Source organism: Colossoma macropomum, unplaced genomic scaffold (assembly GCF_904425465.1).
Source record: "Colossoma macropomum unplaced genomic scaffold, Colossoma_macropomum, whole genome shotgun sequence".
In the NCBI taxonomy this organism is placed as follows: domain Eukaryota; kingdom Metazoa; phylum Chordata; class Actinopteri; order Characiformes; family Serrasalmidae; genus Colossoma; species Colossoma macropomum.
The window spans coordinates 23,889,210-23,905,127 of NW_023494805.1; the positions used below are offsets into that span (position 1 = coordinate 23,889,210).

At 40.7% G+C, this 15,918-nt stretch overlaps 1 protein-coding gene across 1 annotated transcript in view; it reads left to right on the forward strand.

Annotated features, from left to right (window-relative positions):
* Positions 1–15,918, forward strand: part of pcdh7b (protocadherin 7b) — a 154,640-nt gene that overhangs the window by 69,754 nt on the left and 68,968 nt on the right. Inside the window, exon 2 of the mRNA XM_036596433.1 lies at positions 8,525–8,741. Within this exon, the coding sequence (XP_036452326.1) occupies positions 8,525–8,741 (217 nt within the window). The remainder of the gene's footprint in view (positions 1–8,524; positions 8,742–15,918) is intronic.

The window sequence follows — 15,918 nt, forward strand, 5'->3', positions numbered from 1 at the left end:
AAAAACAGGTTGCAGATCACCACACTGCTTATTTTGCGCTGACTTCATGTTTTCCAACAGAGACATCCAACAGAACAGACGTTGCTTCCTCTCCATTTTGTTGAGTCAAAAATACTTTGGCTAACTCTTCGTGCTTCCGAGGATGGTTGCAAAGTCTGTGAGCATTCTCCTGTTGCCCATTCTCTGTTGTTTTCTTAGAAATATAGCATTGCCTGGATCTTAGGCACATCATTTACATCAGATCTCGCTTTTTGGAGCTGGAGCAACCTTAAGTGGAATCACTTTTCATTTTGAGAAATACTATTTTGTCAACTTCACAAAACTAGTCCAAATGTAACCTCAGACTTTACTACAAGGGACAATAAAAATTCTCACAATTTCCCATCAAGGTGTGTTTGATTCTTTGTTGTCTTGCATTGCGTATCCCTGCAGACTGGATCAGATAATCGTGTCTGGGTCACTCTCGGGTTCCCTATGAAACTTTGAACAGGGCTAGTTAATTACAGGTGCTACTGCTGGCAGCAGGGTCTGCTGCACATCCTCCCATGCTCCTTCATTTTCCTCTTCCCTTTCTTTCCCTCTTTCTCTCCATCTTTCTTGTTCTCTGTTCCCCTTCGTTCAAGAGCAAGGTCTCTTGTGTCTTGAGACATCTGTTTGCAGCTTTCCATTTTTGTTATTTCTTTCTTTTTCTCTTTTTCTGCCTCATCTCCTCCTTTCCTCTCCTCTCTGCTTGGCTGCAGAACTACACAGAGGCCTCAGAGTTTGTGTTTTCTCCCATTGCCTAAGCCGTTGCTCACCACGGGTCATGGACACGGGTCACCCCACTGCCCAAACGCCTACACACAGACACACATGCACAGCAACAAATCAGCACAGTGTTCAAAAGATAGAAAATTAGCCTGCCTGTGGTATAATGGTGTTTAATTAATGGAAGTGTGCTCTTTGTTGAATATGCCATGCTAGTTTTCTTAATAATCATAATCACTCTCTGTCTGTATTTTCATAGACACTGGCGAAAGTCTGGATACTGAGCAAAATTATCTCTTGAGAGAGTGTAATATTCCAATAATTCCCACAGCATCGTATCTCACCAGTTTTGGATATTTACCTGGAGTCTTACAGTTAGCCAACTGCTATTCATTCGGCTAGTAGAATGAATCCCCTGATGCTGTAATTGGTTCTTGGGCTAACACTTTGTAACAGTACGACTGCATACTGGCTGGAGGCATTAATAAAATCTAGCCGACAACTGTTTATCTGCTTCAATTAGAATGAGATGAAAATCAGATCGATGAGGATAGGCATTAGGACCTTGAGTTAGGAGCCTGGCAGGGATGTTGATTAGAGCCAGGCGTTGCCGTAGGATGTTCATGAGGTTCTGGTTAAGCTTAAGGGAAGCAGTTATGGGCTAAGCGTGTCATAGGCCGCCGGTCACCCGGAGTGTTTAGCCTGGACTTCGTTTACTCAAATGACTGCAACATTCAATCAGCCATGCCTGTCATATCAGTGGCACTCAATCACTTAGAGAGCAAGAGGGAGGGATACTAAATGGAAGTGAAATCCATGCGTTCTTTAAAGACTTTCTGAGGCCTCCTCCCCTTTAGGGGGTCCTGTGTCGATGCCGTTTAACTTGGGTTAGGGCTGACTGCTGTGTGTGTCTGTGGAAAGAGCCTAATGAAGCTATTTATCCTTTAGACGGGTGTGCCAGTCTGTAGAGAGGGGTCATGTTCATGCCACATCACAGCGGGAAGTGAAGGAGAGGGAGAGTTAAGCATATTCTGATGTTCTGTCCACATTCTTAGCGCATGAGGTACTGGAGACAGAGGAAAGAGGGAGAATTTATTAAGGCGTTTATAGGTTGACCTCCTTTGGGATTTGGCCCTTGATGGCTGGGGCACATTCCTAGGCCCCTACATGTTGTTTGAGAGCAAGTTTTATTGTTGGCCAGAGCAGGCCTCATGAATGAAATATAAATGCAACAATTTTTACTGAAAATTTCACACTGATTCCCCTCCAAAACAGGATGAATTGTGAAATAGAGTTCCCACATTACCACCATTCACCACCATCTGGATTTTTTTTTTCAAGCTGCTCAAAATAGGAGCAAAACCAAAACTGCTACATTTATATTTTTGTTCTGTATACATTTAGTTAAATCAAGAATATGCCTCTATTTTAAATAATGAATGACAACATCTGTTCTCTGTTACTCACTGCCTTCTTTTGTAGTGTAGTGACTTTCACTGTTACTTGTCAGTTAAGTCAGGGGTTTTGTTAACATACAACAGCTATGCTATAGGTACTTTAGGTGTATTTTAGCTGTATTTTGCAACATTCAGATTCATGTTCATCAAAGTGTTGTCCTCATGTTGTCCTCAAATAATGATTTGACAATTGTCTTTTATAAAATATTGTTAAAAGCACATATTGAAAAGTCCAATGGTGGTTTAAACAGGCAAAGAAGTTAAGCACTGATGAGTGCTGAGATCACATTATTCCGAAGGTAGCACTGTCGGAAATGTTGTCAAATGCTACATTTACATGCATTATATTCTCAAACCTGGTTATCAAAGACCGACATGCTCATTTGTATAACAAGGACACAGAGTGTCACTAATGTGAAGCACCACTCTTGTGAAGCGTTAAAAAAAGCCACTTGTGCTCCCCTTGTGGAGAATCTTGAGCTTGCTAAATGTGAGTGAGTGAGTGAGTGAGTGAATGGGTGAGTGAGTGAGTGAATGGGTGAGTGAGTGAATGAGTGAGTGAGTGGGTGGGTGGTCCATGAGATGCTAAAACTATATTGAAACACGAAGTGTCCCCAAACTTTTGATGGGCAATGTATATGCATCCTGTCAGTTCTGTGCCGTTAAAAGACTGTCTTACAGTAGATGCGTGCAGGTGAATTAATTCACTCACTTCCCTCCTTCTCAAGTCAATTTTCCCCCTTTTCAGCATGCCCAAATGCTGCAGCGCCTTGTCAAAATCCATCACCCGCTACATATTACTCCCTCTGCTTCATTTATTATATTTAAAATTGTACTTCCACTGCGTCTTGCTCTGATTTATCTAAAGTTCTATTCATCGGAGGGTAATTTCAGTCTTGAAATGGATAGTTTGATTGTTGTCACGCTTTACTTCAGGGACGGCCATTACTGTTGGGGGCTCAGAGAAAGAGAGAGAGAGAGAGAGAGTGACAGAGAGAGAGAGAAAGAGAGAGAGCTACAAAAAAATGGGGTTTTGATACATAAACATAATTTTGATCCGTTATTTCAGCTAGACCCCCTCCGGGCTTCCATTTAATTATGCAACAAATGTTTGACTATCCAAGTGAAATTTTTACCCCATGAATATTTATTTCAATTCATTTGTTGAGTGTTGATTGTAATTACATGGAAACATGATTTATTGCCAAGATTGCTGCATTAGCTGGAGAAATGAGAGAGAGGTAAATAAATATATTAATAAAGAGAGATGAAAAAGCATTAGAATGCAGGGGCAGATGTGTGTCTAGCTTGGAAAAAGGCCTGTGAAATATTATAGGCTTTGAGTGAAGCTGAGAAAATCACGCAGCGGAATGATGGCTGTGAACTGCAGTCGTCCCGGGATGATGACATAATAACAAAGCAAGTTCTAGTTCATTGGTGAACTGCCATCATTGGATCAGTCCCAGCTGATGACAGACAACGAGTGAGGCCGTGTATGTGTGTGTGTGACGGTGAGAAAGAGGTGATGAATGAGATTTGGGTGAGTGTGTGCGTGTGTCATCCTTGAGGTAGGACTAGATAAGACAGCAGTGCGCGTGTGTGTGCAATGTAGCCAACCTTTACACACTCATTTCATTCCTGCACTTCTAATTCAGTGAAATACAAATGCCAAGGCTGTGGTGACGTGTCAAATCAGAGGTACAATTTGGAGTAATGAGCAGTGCTGAAGCACTCTGTCAGAAAGGCAGCGAGCGAGAAAAGAAGGAGACGGAGGGATGGAGAAAGAAAAAAATGAGTGGAGTGAGTGATGGCGCTCTGTCCTATTTAATATTCTGGAAAGAAAAGCAGGAGTGACAGGGCACAGAGGAGGAGGAGGGGCGTAGGGGCGTGAGGTCGACACTCTGAAAGAGAGCGCAAATCCATTAGTGTTTAATTAATACATCACGTTAGCCATTCGTTATGGACTACATTTCTTTATTGGACATTTCTCATGTTCATTTAGAATGTTTTGTATGGCTGTACCTATCTTGTGGGCGAGAGAGAGAGAGAGAGAGAGGAGAGACATAACAGAGGAGAGAGAGAGAGAGAGAGAGAGAGAGAAGGAGAGAGAGAGAGAGAGAGAGACCAAGGGAAAAATTGAAAGTGCAAGGGAGACCGAGAGGAGGAGAGAAAAGAGGGAGAACATAAGGAAACAGAGCATGATAGAGGGGAAAGGAAAAAGAGAGAGAGATGGAGAGCAAAGGAGGGAAACAACGAAGAATAATGGAGAAAGAGAGAGAGAAAAAACAGAAAACAGAAAAGGAGAGAGTGAGAAAAAATGAGGGAGAGAAAACAGAGAGAACAAGAGAAGGATAAACTAGGGAGAGAGAGAGAGAGAGCGATAGATGGCAAGGGGGTGAGACAAGAGGGAGAAACAGAATGAGAGAGGGGAGGAAGGGAAAGAACGAAAGGGAAGGAAAAAGAAAGGGACAGCAAAGAAGGGAAACAAGGAAAGAGGAAGGAAAAAGGAAAAAACAAAACGAGAAAGGAAAGAGAGAGGAGGAGATAGAATGGGGTAAGAGCAGAGAGAAAAAGGGAAATAAAGGAAGAAAGAAAAGAGTGAGGAGAAAGGGAGAAATCGATGGATTAAGAGAAAATAAAGAGAGTTAGAAGGGGAAAGGAGGGAGACAGGAAGAAGAGAAAGGGGGTCAGAGAAAGAGAGAAGGAGACAAGAGAAAAAGAAAAAGATGGAGAGCTAAGGAGGGGAAGACTGAAGGAGAAAGGAGAAAACAAAGAAAGAGAATGAGAATTACAGAAAGAAGGAGGAGAGACAGGAGGGAGAAAAAAGGAGAGAGAGAGTTGAAAAGGAGATGGAAAAGGAGAGAGAGAGAGAGAGAGAGAGAGAGAGAGAGAGAGAGAGTGTAAATGTAGCCCCGTTGGCATGGCATGAATCAGTACAAAGCTGCCACCCTCTTTTGTGGAATGAGTCAACACCTTTTTTCATTTTTTGTTTTTTTTGTTTGTTTGATCTGTGGTGGGTCTTCTGGACACTGGTGTGTGTGTGTGTGTGTGTGTGTGTGTGTTTAAGGAAAAGTGAAGATGAAAGCATGTGTAGTTTTTAGGGTATTATGGCCCTTGGTTGAGCGAGGCAACGAAAGAGAGAGAGAGAGAGAGAGAGAGATGGGAAACAGAGAGAGCGAGGGAGGAGAAGAAGAAGAGAGAGGAAGACAGCAGGAGCACTTCTCATTTTCCTCTTACTTTGGCCATCTCATAAGTAGGAGTGTGAGGTTTAATTACGAGGCTGCGATGGTCACTAAATCATCAGGATTTAATTTCTCTTCAGCAGATGAAGTTTCCTCCTCTGTCTCATAATGAGAAAGATCTGACTGGAGAGTGAGTGTGAAATCACCGTGCGGCCCCCTCAGTCACTCACTCATCCTGAGTCAGCCACATGCCATCTCAGTGGAAGTCCTTGACTGTAGCTTTCTAATACATCATAAAAGCTCCGTCACACTCGCCCTATTCAACTCTCCCACCTACACTGAGCTGCACTGGCATTGTCCACGCAACTACAACAAAGTTTTTTGTCTGTAAAGAACTTGCACCGCATCTGCTAAACAAAGGCTTCTTTGCTGATGACTTGTGCCTCACTCTAGTTTACTGCAAGATGCTCCGGGGAACAGGACAGAATTCTTGTTTTTTCATTCTTTTATTTTCCGGTCTGGAGAGGAGCTGAAAGGATTTGGCATGGTGCCAACTCTCCTTCATCTCATCTCTTTCTTTTTCCATCTTTCTTAAAGAAATGGTTCAGCACAAAATCTAATTTACACAATTTCCTTTTTTACCCCAGATACAGTCGATCAGCCAAGCCATGTTTTGTGTCCAAATTTTGCTTTAGTTTAGTGCTGAGGCTATGAGGCTAACGTTGCTAACAAATGCTAGAAGTCAATAGTCACCCAGTGTGCAAATACATCTCCAGAACTGCCCTCAGGCCGCTCAAACCACATCCAGGTCTTCTACAACTCAAGGCCCACCTATATATCACTAGCAAGCATAAAGGCCAAAAGGAAAAGACAAACAATTGACTTTTTGGCTTAAATATATATATATTTTTGGAAATTTTGTTTGTATTGTGTTTCTAGAAGCAAGGAGCAATCAATTGACGATGCTGCCTTTTTGTGCTGTTGTTGCAAGACCTGTATTCATATTGTTTACCATTTGAAAGTATTTTATATTTCTTTTTAAAATTAGCTTAAGTCGTTCTTTTTTTAAGTTGATTAGTTTTTCCAGTGATTTTCATTACAAAGTGCCATCACCTGCCCACTACAGACCACTGGCCTTACCTCAGTATTGGCCTGAGGGCTATCAAAAGGCCCACTTGTGATCTGCAGCCTAGTGGTTGAGAAACCCTGGTTTAGGGCACAGTATGACTTACTGTATGACCTTAGCTGATGGTCCAAAATCTGACTCCCCCACAGAATCCCTCTCATGTGCTTGTCATGAACACTACAGGTTATGTTTGGTTTCTGTTGTTTCTATTTATGAATAACAGAATAAATAAGAAAAGAAGTTTAGGGGTGTATTTACACAAAACATTTGGGTGAATATTGAGTTCTAATGTTTGTTAACAATATTAGCCTCATAGATCCAGCGCTAAGCTAAAGAAGCAAAATCTGGACATCAAACATGTTTGGCTGACTCCATCTGTAGAGAGGATGAAATTGTATAAATTTGATTTCCTTCCAAATTATTCCCTTAATCCCTTAAGTTATGTTAGTTATCCTTTACATTGTTTACATTTTTTTACATTCATTCTGCTAAAAAGTTACCATTTCTGAGATATGTGGTTTCGTAACAGCAGTGAAGATGTAGAGGTTAGGAACAAAATAAATGCATTAAAAATAAAACTTCAGTTTTCTCAGTCAGAACTGTATTTATGAGCTGCCTAGTTAGCACTTTATACATTATCCTTGTGTGCATGTATATGTATTTATGTATGTATGTCGCTCTGTAGATACCTAGAAGACAAAATGTGTTTGTGAACATGTCTTTTTTTAGTCAGCTCCTCTGAGACTGTGTGTCTGTACACTGTTGTATGTGTTTGCATGTGTGTATGTGTGTGTTCCATCTTATTCCCCCACTGGGATCCTATACGCTCCCCATGTCCTGTTTTGTTATAAAGTAAACCACACAAGGAGACCTGAGCGTCCTTCAGACCTCCCCAGCTATATTTAACAACCATACGCCAAGTGTGGCATCTGTACTTACTCCTCAGGGCTTTGAACTCATATTCCCTGCACCCCTTCACGTGACAATTATTGGACGACTCATTAATATTGTAGAGTTTTTTTTTGGGTAGGGTGCCTTTTTGGTCCTGCTACTTTAATAAACTGGTCAAACACCCTTCCCCAGACGTCCTGAAGTGCCAAAGAACAGTGCTGTGTCAGGAAATAGCCTACATACTGCATTTACTGTGTAATTATACAGGGCAGAGGCTTCAAACTCAGTACCTGGAGGTCCAGTATGTACACAGCGTTTCACTGCTGTGACCTTCTATTAAACAGAAAACAAAAAGGTCTGTTTTAACTAAACTTGTACTTAATTTAACTTGTAAATACATCTCCAAAATGTTTTCTTAGAGCAATACTATAAAACAGGGGTGCACAGCTGTGGTCCTGGAGGCCCAGTGGCCAGCACAGTTTGGTGATTTACCTGCTCAAACACACCTGATTACACTCATCTGTTATTTGCCAAGTTTAGTGGGTGTGTTTGTGCAGGGGAACCACCAAACTGTGCTAGATACCAGCCCTCTAGGACTTGAGTTGTGCAGCCCTCCAATAGAAGAACCACATTTGGTTGCCTAAAGCAGTGGTTCTGAAAGCAGTCCTCAGGGACCCCCAAATAGTCAGCATTTTTTCCTCTAGCCCTTGTGCTGCAAATTTGGTTGAAGCAAACCTGAGAATCATCTGGAGGTCCCTGAGGGCTGGTTTGAGAACCACTGGCCTACAGAATCTTTCAGTGGATAACTCTGTAAAGAGATGCATGAGTGAAGTTGAAGAACCTAGATTAGATCTCCTCATAATGTTCTGTACCAGCTGAAGGTTGTCTTTTTCTAGAACTGAGCATCCAAAATCAAGAACCATTTAGGAACCTTTATTCCTAAGTGTGTACATACCCATTTACTTGAGCTTGGGAATCATATCTTAGAATAGAACCCCAACCTACGACCTACACCAAGCTATCTAGGCTTTCCCTTTATCCTTTAAACCCCCCCTTGTAAACCCTCCTTCCATCTTCGAGCTCCTCAGTCCAGTGACCCCCGGCAATCTGTTCTCTTGTAGCCGTTCCGCCGAGTGACCTTCTCGGTGGTGAGCCAGCCCCAGGACCCCCACCAGGGCTCGCTGCAGAGCTGCTACGACAGTGGCCTGGACGAGTCGGAGACGCCCAGCAGCAAGAGCTCCACAGGCCCCCGGCTGGGAGCCCTCCCCCTACCCGAGGATGCCTATGAGAGGACCACGCCGGATGGCAGTGTCGGTGAGGCAGAGCATATGGAAAATGGTAGGGGCAAACACAAAAAAGATAAGCTAAAGCCTAAAATTTAAGAAAGACAACAAAAAGCTCAGTCAGTCTTAGCTGATGAAAGGGATAGGGGATATCACCCAAAGTGGCCACACACACTCACACACAAGCACGTCGGCACCACCGTCTCAGCAGAGATTGAATTAAAGTGGATTAAAAGAGGGAGGCTAGGTCGCTGGGGTGATGTGCTAAACATTAGCCTTGGTAAGCTAGCTCAAGTACAACAGCGAAACTCATACACTAAGTGTATAAATACTGATATTCTCTAGGGCTTCATATATCCATGCTCGTGCCATTTGCCATGTTTATTTTGTCATGATTATTACCATATTTTTGGTTTGCAAGATAAAACTTGTCAGCTATCATACTAGCGTCCAAGCTAGCTGTGTTCTTTTTAGCCTGAAATCAAGTGAAGTGAGGTGAAGGCTTCTGTATGTTCTGAACATCTTAGCTTTTTCTTAGTGGGACTTGTTTGTTTATTTCGTCATGATTATCACCATATTTTGCTTGCAATGTAAAGCTTTTGCTAGTCTGGTCAGCTATCATCCCAGGTAGCAAGAGGATAGCAGGCCACTGTTGGCCCATCAATGTCAGTGCTGGCTACCCACTGGCTTTTTGCTCAGCATTTTGTGGGCGGCCCACTGGTGCTTAAACAGAGTGTTAGACATAAATTCCACTTTTTAATGCTCTTTTTTCACTTACAGTACAATTTATTTCTTTTTCTTTTATTTCTTTCTTTCATTATCCTTTGTAAATTAGGAAATAATTTTAATCTAGCACAGTATCAGCAACATTTTCAACCAACTCATTTTGTATTAGGCCTAGGCATTCATTTTTTTACTCTTAGTAGTTTGTAATATTTGTCTTAGTTTATTTTCCAAAATAAAAGACTAGATGCATTTAAAATCTGTTTGAGATTATTAAAAACTAGTTCGTCCTTGTATGCAGGACAATAATCTGGGTGGTCCAAGGGTGGACTAGCAAATCACATACAATCAGCAGGGTGCTGAACTTTTAAAGCCAGCAGACCAATATATACTTGCTATCTGGGATGCTAGCACCGATAAAACAGCAAGTTAGCTGTGTTAGATAGCATGAAATGAAGTCAAATGATTTTTTATTTAGGCTTCTGGATATCCTGACCATCTTACCCTTTCTTAGTGTGCGACTCCTTTCTTTATTTCGTCATGATTATCACCATATTTTGCTTGCAAGGTAAAGGGTTTGCTAGTCTGGTCAGCTATCGTCCATATAATGTCAAGCTTTCCATGTTAGATTAGGCTTCTGGATGTTCCGTACATCTTTCCCTTTCTCACTGTGACTCGTTTGCGTGTGGACTTGCACTTGAGAAATGGATTTCACATTCTGCTTATTTTAGTAAGACAAGTCAGGGTGCAAAAATAAAGACTAGCATGCCAAGCATAGCTGTCAGATTCCTCTAACCCAAACCTGCGCTCTTGATACTGACTTAGCTATCTTACTGCAGTGAGCAGTTTGTTTTTCTATAATCAGTGTTGTGCCGAAGCTCCTCAGACCCTAGTTTAGTTTAAAGTCTTTAAGAGAGATGAGATGTGGATGGAGGTTTGTAGGCTGTTAAGTGTTTCTTAGCACTAAAAGGAGAGGCCAATCTCTTACTGACTTTATGTGCTGGTCATTGATACCTCCTTTGCTGATGAGCTCCAGTTAGCTACTTTTTTAGAGGCCCCATCAATGAAGGCACTGTTTGCAGGTTGGTATGCGGCAAAGAATGCCAGACTCCTAGGACTATTCTGTTGCCATCTAATACTTTATCAGGAACAGGTTCTTTTTGTTTGAGCTCAGTCTACCCTTTCCTTTAGAAGGTGAACTCTATAGCTACTACAAAAAAAGAGCGTTACTATCTGCCTGTTCATCAAAATGCTTCATATTATAAGCAGAGAAGGGGCAAAGTGTCCCATTACCAAAAGCCAGGATGCACTAAGTCTTCATTGTCTTTTATGCTGAGGCCTAAGTGGCAATTGAGCTTCAAATCTCGTTACTTTACTGAGAATGACCCTTCGAGTCACAGTTTCGAAAATGGAGTTTTAGGGCAAAGGCTTCAACCTGAAGGCAGTCAGTGGCTCCCGGTGGCGAAGAGAAATCGGAGCTTGCTGCTGGTAGAAAGAGGAAAATGTGATTTTTAACCTTGCCATTTGGAGAACATTGGCCTAAATGTAGATTAAATAGGCTTGGCGGGGGAAAATTGCGTTAACCCACTCCCTGCGTAAGATTTGAGGCTTTATCCTCTGGGCAATTTAAAAGGCTCACAGTCAGACAATGCCAGGCCAAATTAGCAGCAATTACAGCCCGCCTTCAATTCAGGTTGGGTTTAAAGTAATTGGGCTGAGAAGGATCAATAGCGGGGAGGTAGATTAGATCAAAACTGTGATTTGGCCATCAATCAGAGCCCCTGTCGAAGAGAATTAGAGGGAAAAAAACATATTTAACTTACAATAGCAAAAAAAAAAGGATCTTGATGTAATTATTTTTCCAGATATGCTTCTCCTCTTCAGCTGATGAGTAATACATTTTACAAAAAACGAGCATTTCAACTACATTTTTATTGAAGAATTCTGACTAAAATTGATTTGCGAAAGGCACAAGACATTTATTAGGATGGTCAAGTTAATGAAGTATCTGACTTCATTCTCACTGCTAGATGATCCTGCCATTATAGAAGAAAAAAAATGATTGAGAATTTGTAATCTTCGTCAACCAGGCGTACCATCGGACTGCTGTATGATTCATAGTGTAGCTGTTGTTCTCAAACTGTTTGCTGAATATGCATTGTTTATAAACATATTGTGAAGAATTCTTCTCTCTTTCTTTCTTTCTTTCTTTCTTTTTCTTTCTTTCTTTCTTGTTCTCTGCTTTCTTTATATTCCTATAATTTTTCTCATTCTCTCTCTCCCCTTCTCTCTCTGTCTCTCTCCTTCTGTTTCACCCTATTCTAATTCTCCTGCTCTCTCTTTTCTATTTCTTCCTTTGTATAAGATTTCTCAAGGTCAGAGGCAGACAAACAGATGAATCACTTCCTAATAAATAAGAAAGGTTGCTCACCTTGCTACCCCCAATCTTTAGGAGAATCTGTGTGTGTGCGCGTGTGGTTGAGAGAGAGTGCAGCTGAGGACGTGGGGGGTAGAACAATTGCAGACAGTAAGAAAGCTAGGTGACCGTGTTCAGTTAAATTTAAAGTGGAAAAAACATGAGTACAATCGCTTATGCATTCAATGCAGTAAGAAGCAGAAGCTTGAATTTTTTAAAAGCTAGAACACAGCTGCACTCAGCACCGCATTATCAGCTCACACACACAACCAATTTTGAAAAAGGCCAGAAGAAGCCCAGGCCATATAGTCCATATATCAATCTTATCAGAGACCACTCACATTCCCCCAGGTGTATCTATGTTTACTTGCATCTGTGTGTGGTGTGTGTGAGGTGGGGGGTCTGTAATTGGTTTAGGTGTAGAGTGTGTTAGTTCCACTCCAAAAGGCTAGCAATGCTTGTGTTAAGTTTGTTTAGTGCTTTTAACACTATCCCTAAGGCTCTCTCTCTCTCTCTCTCTCTCTCTCTCTCTCTCTCCCTCTCTCTCTCACTCTCTCTCTCTTTCTCTCTCATGCACACACATTTTCACACTTTTCAGCGTGAGACCTCCTGATCCTATTAGCCTATGTGCTTGTTGAAAATCATATCTGTCTCAAGATGACATTGCCTCGCTAGTTCAATGTCTGTAAAGTGTTTTTTAGCCATTTTTTGCTGCATTCTGATGATTAAAATGATAGAAAAAGCCTTTACACTGAAGAAATGATGCATTGAATCTACTTTATTTGCTTTAATTATGCGTGCATCATTTCCACATGAGGGAAATATATTACATCTTTACAGTTTTGTCTTTATATATATATATATATGTGTATGTGTGTGTGTGATGTATTACTTTTTCTTACTGTAGGTTCTTATATAAGTGTATATAAGTAATGCATTAGATGCTCAGCTTTCAGTTTTACAGTTTCATGTGCCAAAAAAGACAATATTACCTAAAATTTGACTTCAGGATTCAGGAGTTCTGCATTTTCCACACTGTACACTATTGTATTCACTTGTTGAATGAAGTCAGACGATGTATCCTTTTTATGCCATGACTATCTTAAGGAGGATGTGTTTTAATAGCCAAATTAATCTATAGTCACTAAGCAGCTACAGAGGCATGCAATTACTTAGAGCTGCGTCAGAGTGCTGATAACCTGGAGTCAATTAAGATATGAAGAGAAGAAAAGAAGAACACAGTCACGCACACACGCCAGTTAGTAGATGGTTGAAATGCCATCACTTGAAAGGCAGACTCTGTAAACCTCTGTAATTGTGGTCATTATGTGTTTGAAAGATGTGTGTAATTGGGATCCTGGTGAGTTTGTACGTGTGTGTGAGTGGGGTTGGGGGTGTCTTGGCAAGTGTGTCAGGATTAAGGTCAGGGCACGAACTGGGCGTCTCTCTAATGAGGAAACCCTGCTGCGGATAGTACAGTGCTCTAACACACACACATACACACGCACACATACACACGCACACATACACACACACACAGCCACAAACTCTCTTGCTCAGAAACTTCCCTCAGCGTGGGATAACTTGAGGCCACTGGAGTTTTAGATTTGAATGGTGGGTTTGTGCATATTTGTGCAGGTCAGTTTGCTCTTTGTGTGTGTTTGTCTGAGACTCATGGGGAAAATCCTGCTTTCCGACTTGCTCAGTGTCAATCGATGATCGCCCAATCAATGTGTCAGCTCCACTCCTCTTTACTTCTCTCTCTTCACCTGAACTATCTCTCTCTCTCTCTCTCTCTTTCTCTCTCTCTAAGGTGAGCTCAGGCACTTGCTTTCGCTTTCTTCTCCTCTTTCAAGGTTACAATTTCAATTTTATTATCCTCTGACTCTGTAGACCTCTTTTTTTCACAGTGACCCAAAAAAGAAAAAAAAAAAAACTACTGAATTTTTCAATGGGGGATTGGAGTTCCCTGGCCAAGCATCTGGTGCAGAGAAAAGTAACCTTCCTCAAGGGTACAGTACCACAGCACAAGAACCTTCACCACTGTCTGAACCCAAAAAAACAGTCTCTAGCCACTGCTTCCTGAACTTAGGTGACATTCTTTTACTGAGGAATGCAACATTTTGAGGCAATATGGGATGATAAAGTAAGGGATGTGAAAAACGGTACTGTTCAATCAAAAAACATTTTTTTTTTTTTTATTGTTGCATATAGTTAGATTGCTTACAATAAAAGTGCAACAACTATTTTATTAGATTATTTTAATTATTCAGCTTTCAGTTTTAATGGGCTCATATTATAGAAAACCAAATTATTTTTTAGAAATAATATAGTTTTGTGTAACATGCAAACACTGTTAAAAGTTTCAGAGCATTAAATGCACAAAGCCTCAGTCTATGAATGGAAACTAAGCTGCTAAAAAGCCCTTTTTAAATTAAATGTTACCAACACATTTACATATATCCATCTATTTAGCCTGTAGTAGTTTAGCTCCCCCCATTCACAATGAAGTTTTAAGGGGTGTATTGTGCTTTGAAGGAAGCACAATACAGGCCAACCAATCAGAGCAGAGCTTATTCACAGATATCAAATCTCAGTAACTAAAGGAGCCAGTTGAATTTTTGCTTTTGGTACATAAATGCACACGAATATCAGAGGTGGACTTCAGGGGAAAAAATAAAATACTATGAATTTTAAGATTTGGCCTCCATACAAGTTTATTAGCTGTTATTTACCAATACTAATATGTAAATGATGTAGTTTTAACATTGAGGAATTGAAGTTTGTGTAACTACATAGTCCCTTGCAGTTTAGAATGTTAATAATCACTGTAAGATCAAGTGAACATCACTATAACTCTTAGTGATTTCTCAACTGTTATCAGAATGCAAGTGTAGCCATGCTTCTGTTCCACTCCACAGGGACTGATTTTGCAGGCTCCGGCCTTCGGTTTTACACTTTTCTCTTTTAATATATTTCATAATTACATCCATTGAAGTGTAAGGTGTAGTTGTATGATGCCGCATAAAGAGGAATGACCTAGCCTTGGACAAATTTACAATCAGCAGGGAGTCCCAATTGGAGGACTTTTTAGTGTAGAGCTGAGTTTAATCAGTGTCATTCTGTCCAATATACCAGTTCACTGCTGATCTATTCAATCAAATGGGAATATTGTTATATGATTTATTTAGAATTAATATGTTATATTTGCTGCAGTATATATGCTATACTAGATACTGCACAGTGGAAAATGAAATATTGATGAAGGCTAAAGACAGCGTCTTCCATTGAAAATATTCCCCTGCTGCTAGATTAGGACTGAAAGCAGAGGATTATCCACCAATCAAAAGAACAAAAGTGGAGGAAGGAGACCAACTGAAGCTGTTTTAAGCTGTATATTACTATGGAAAATTAAATACAATGATAAGCGGGTTACCGGAAGAGATATTTTTGAGCCTAAATAAAGGAACTTTTTCTGGTTAGTTGGTGCCTGGTTTGGCGAGCAAACAGACAAATGAATTGAAAAACAGTAGGAAAACCACGGTTCTTCCATGGTTCATTTGATGAGCTGGATCCAAAGGGCCAGATGGCAATGCGAGTGGCGTTTAATTAAAGCTATTCATATTTCCAAAAAGCTCATGAGCCCCACAAAGCAATAAGCCATGTCTTCTCTAGAACTCAGGTGGGGACAATAACTCTATGAAGAATTGGATTTCTTTTTTAATTGTTTTTTGTCTCTTCCATTGAAATTCACTCTTATTCTCGACTGAACACCTTTGTTCTGCCTGTGCAATCTGTGGTAGGCTTAAAACAATATCCGTGTTCACTGATCTATGGAGGATTGTGTTAGAAATGTTAATGATGAAGCTTAATATTACTTAAGTAAGGACTGGTTTAGATTATTTGTAATGAACTAGTGCACTCTGGATGTCTACAGATGGGTCATTCAGATGTGTCCTGAAGGTGAAGCTCTAGGTTAGGTTTACTATTTGGCAAAATAAAGGTGCCAAAAAGGCTTGCAGTGCCATAAAAGAACCACTTTTGGTTCCCTAAAGAACTTTCAACTCAGATTTTTTAATGGCTATCAATAGAA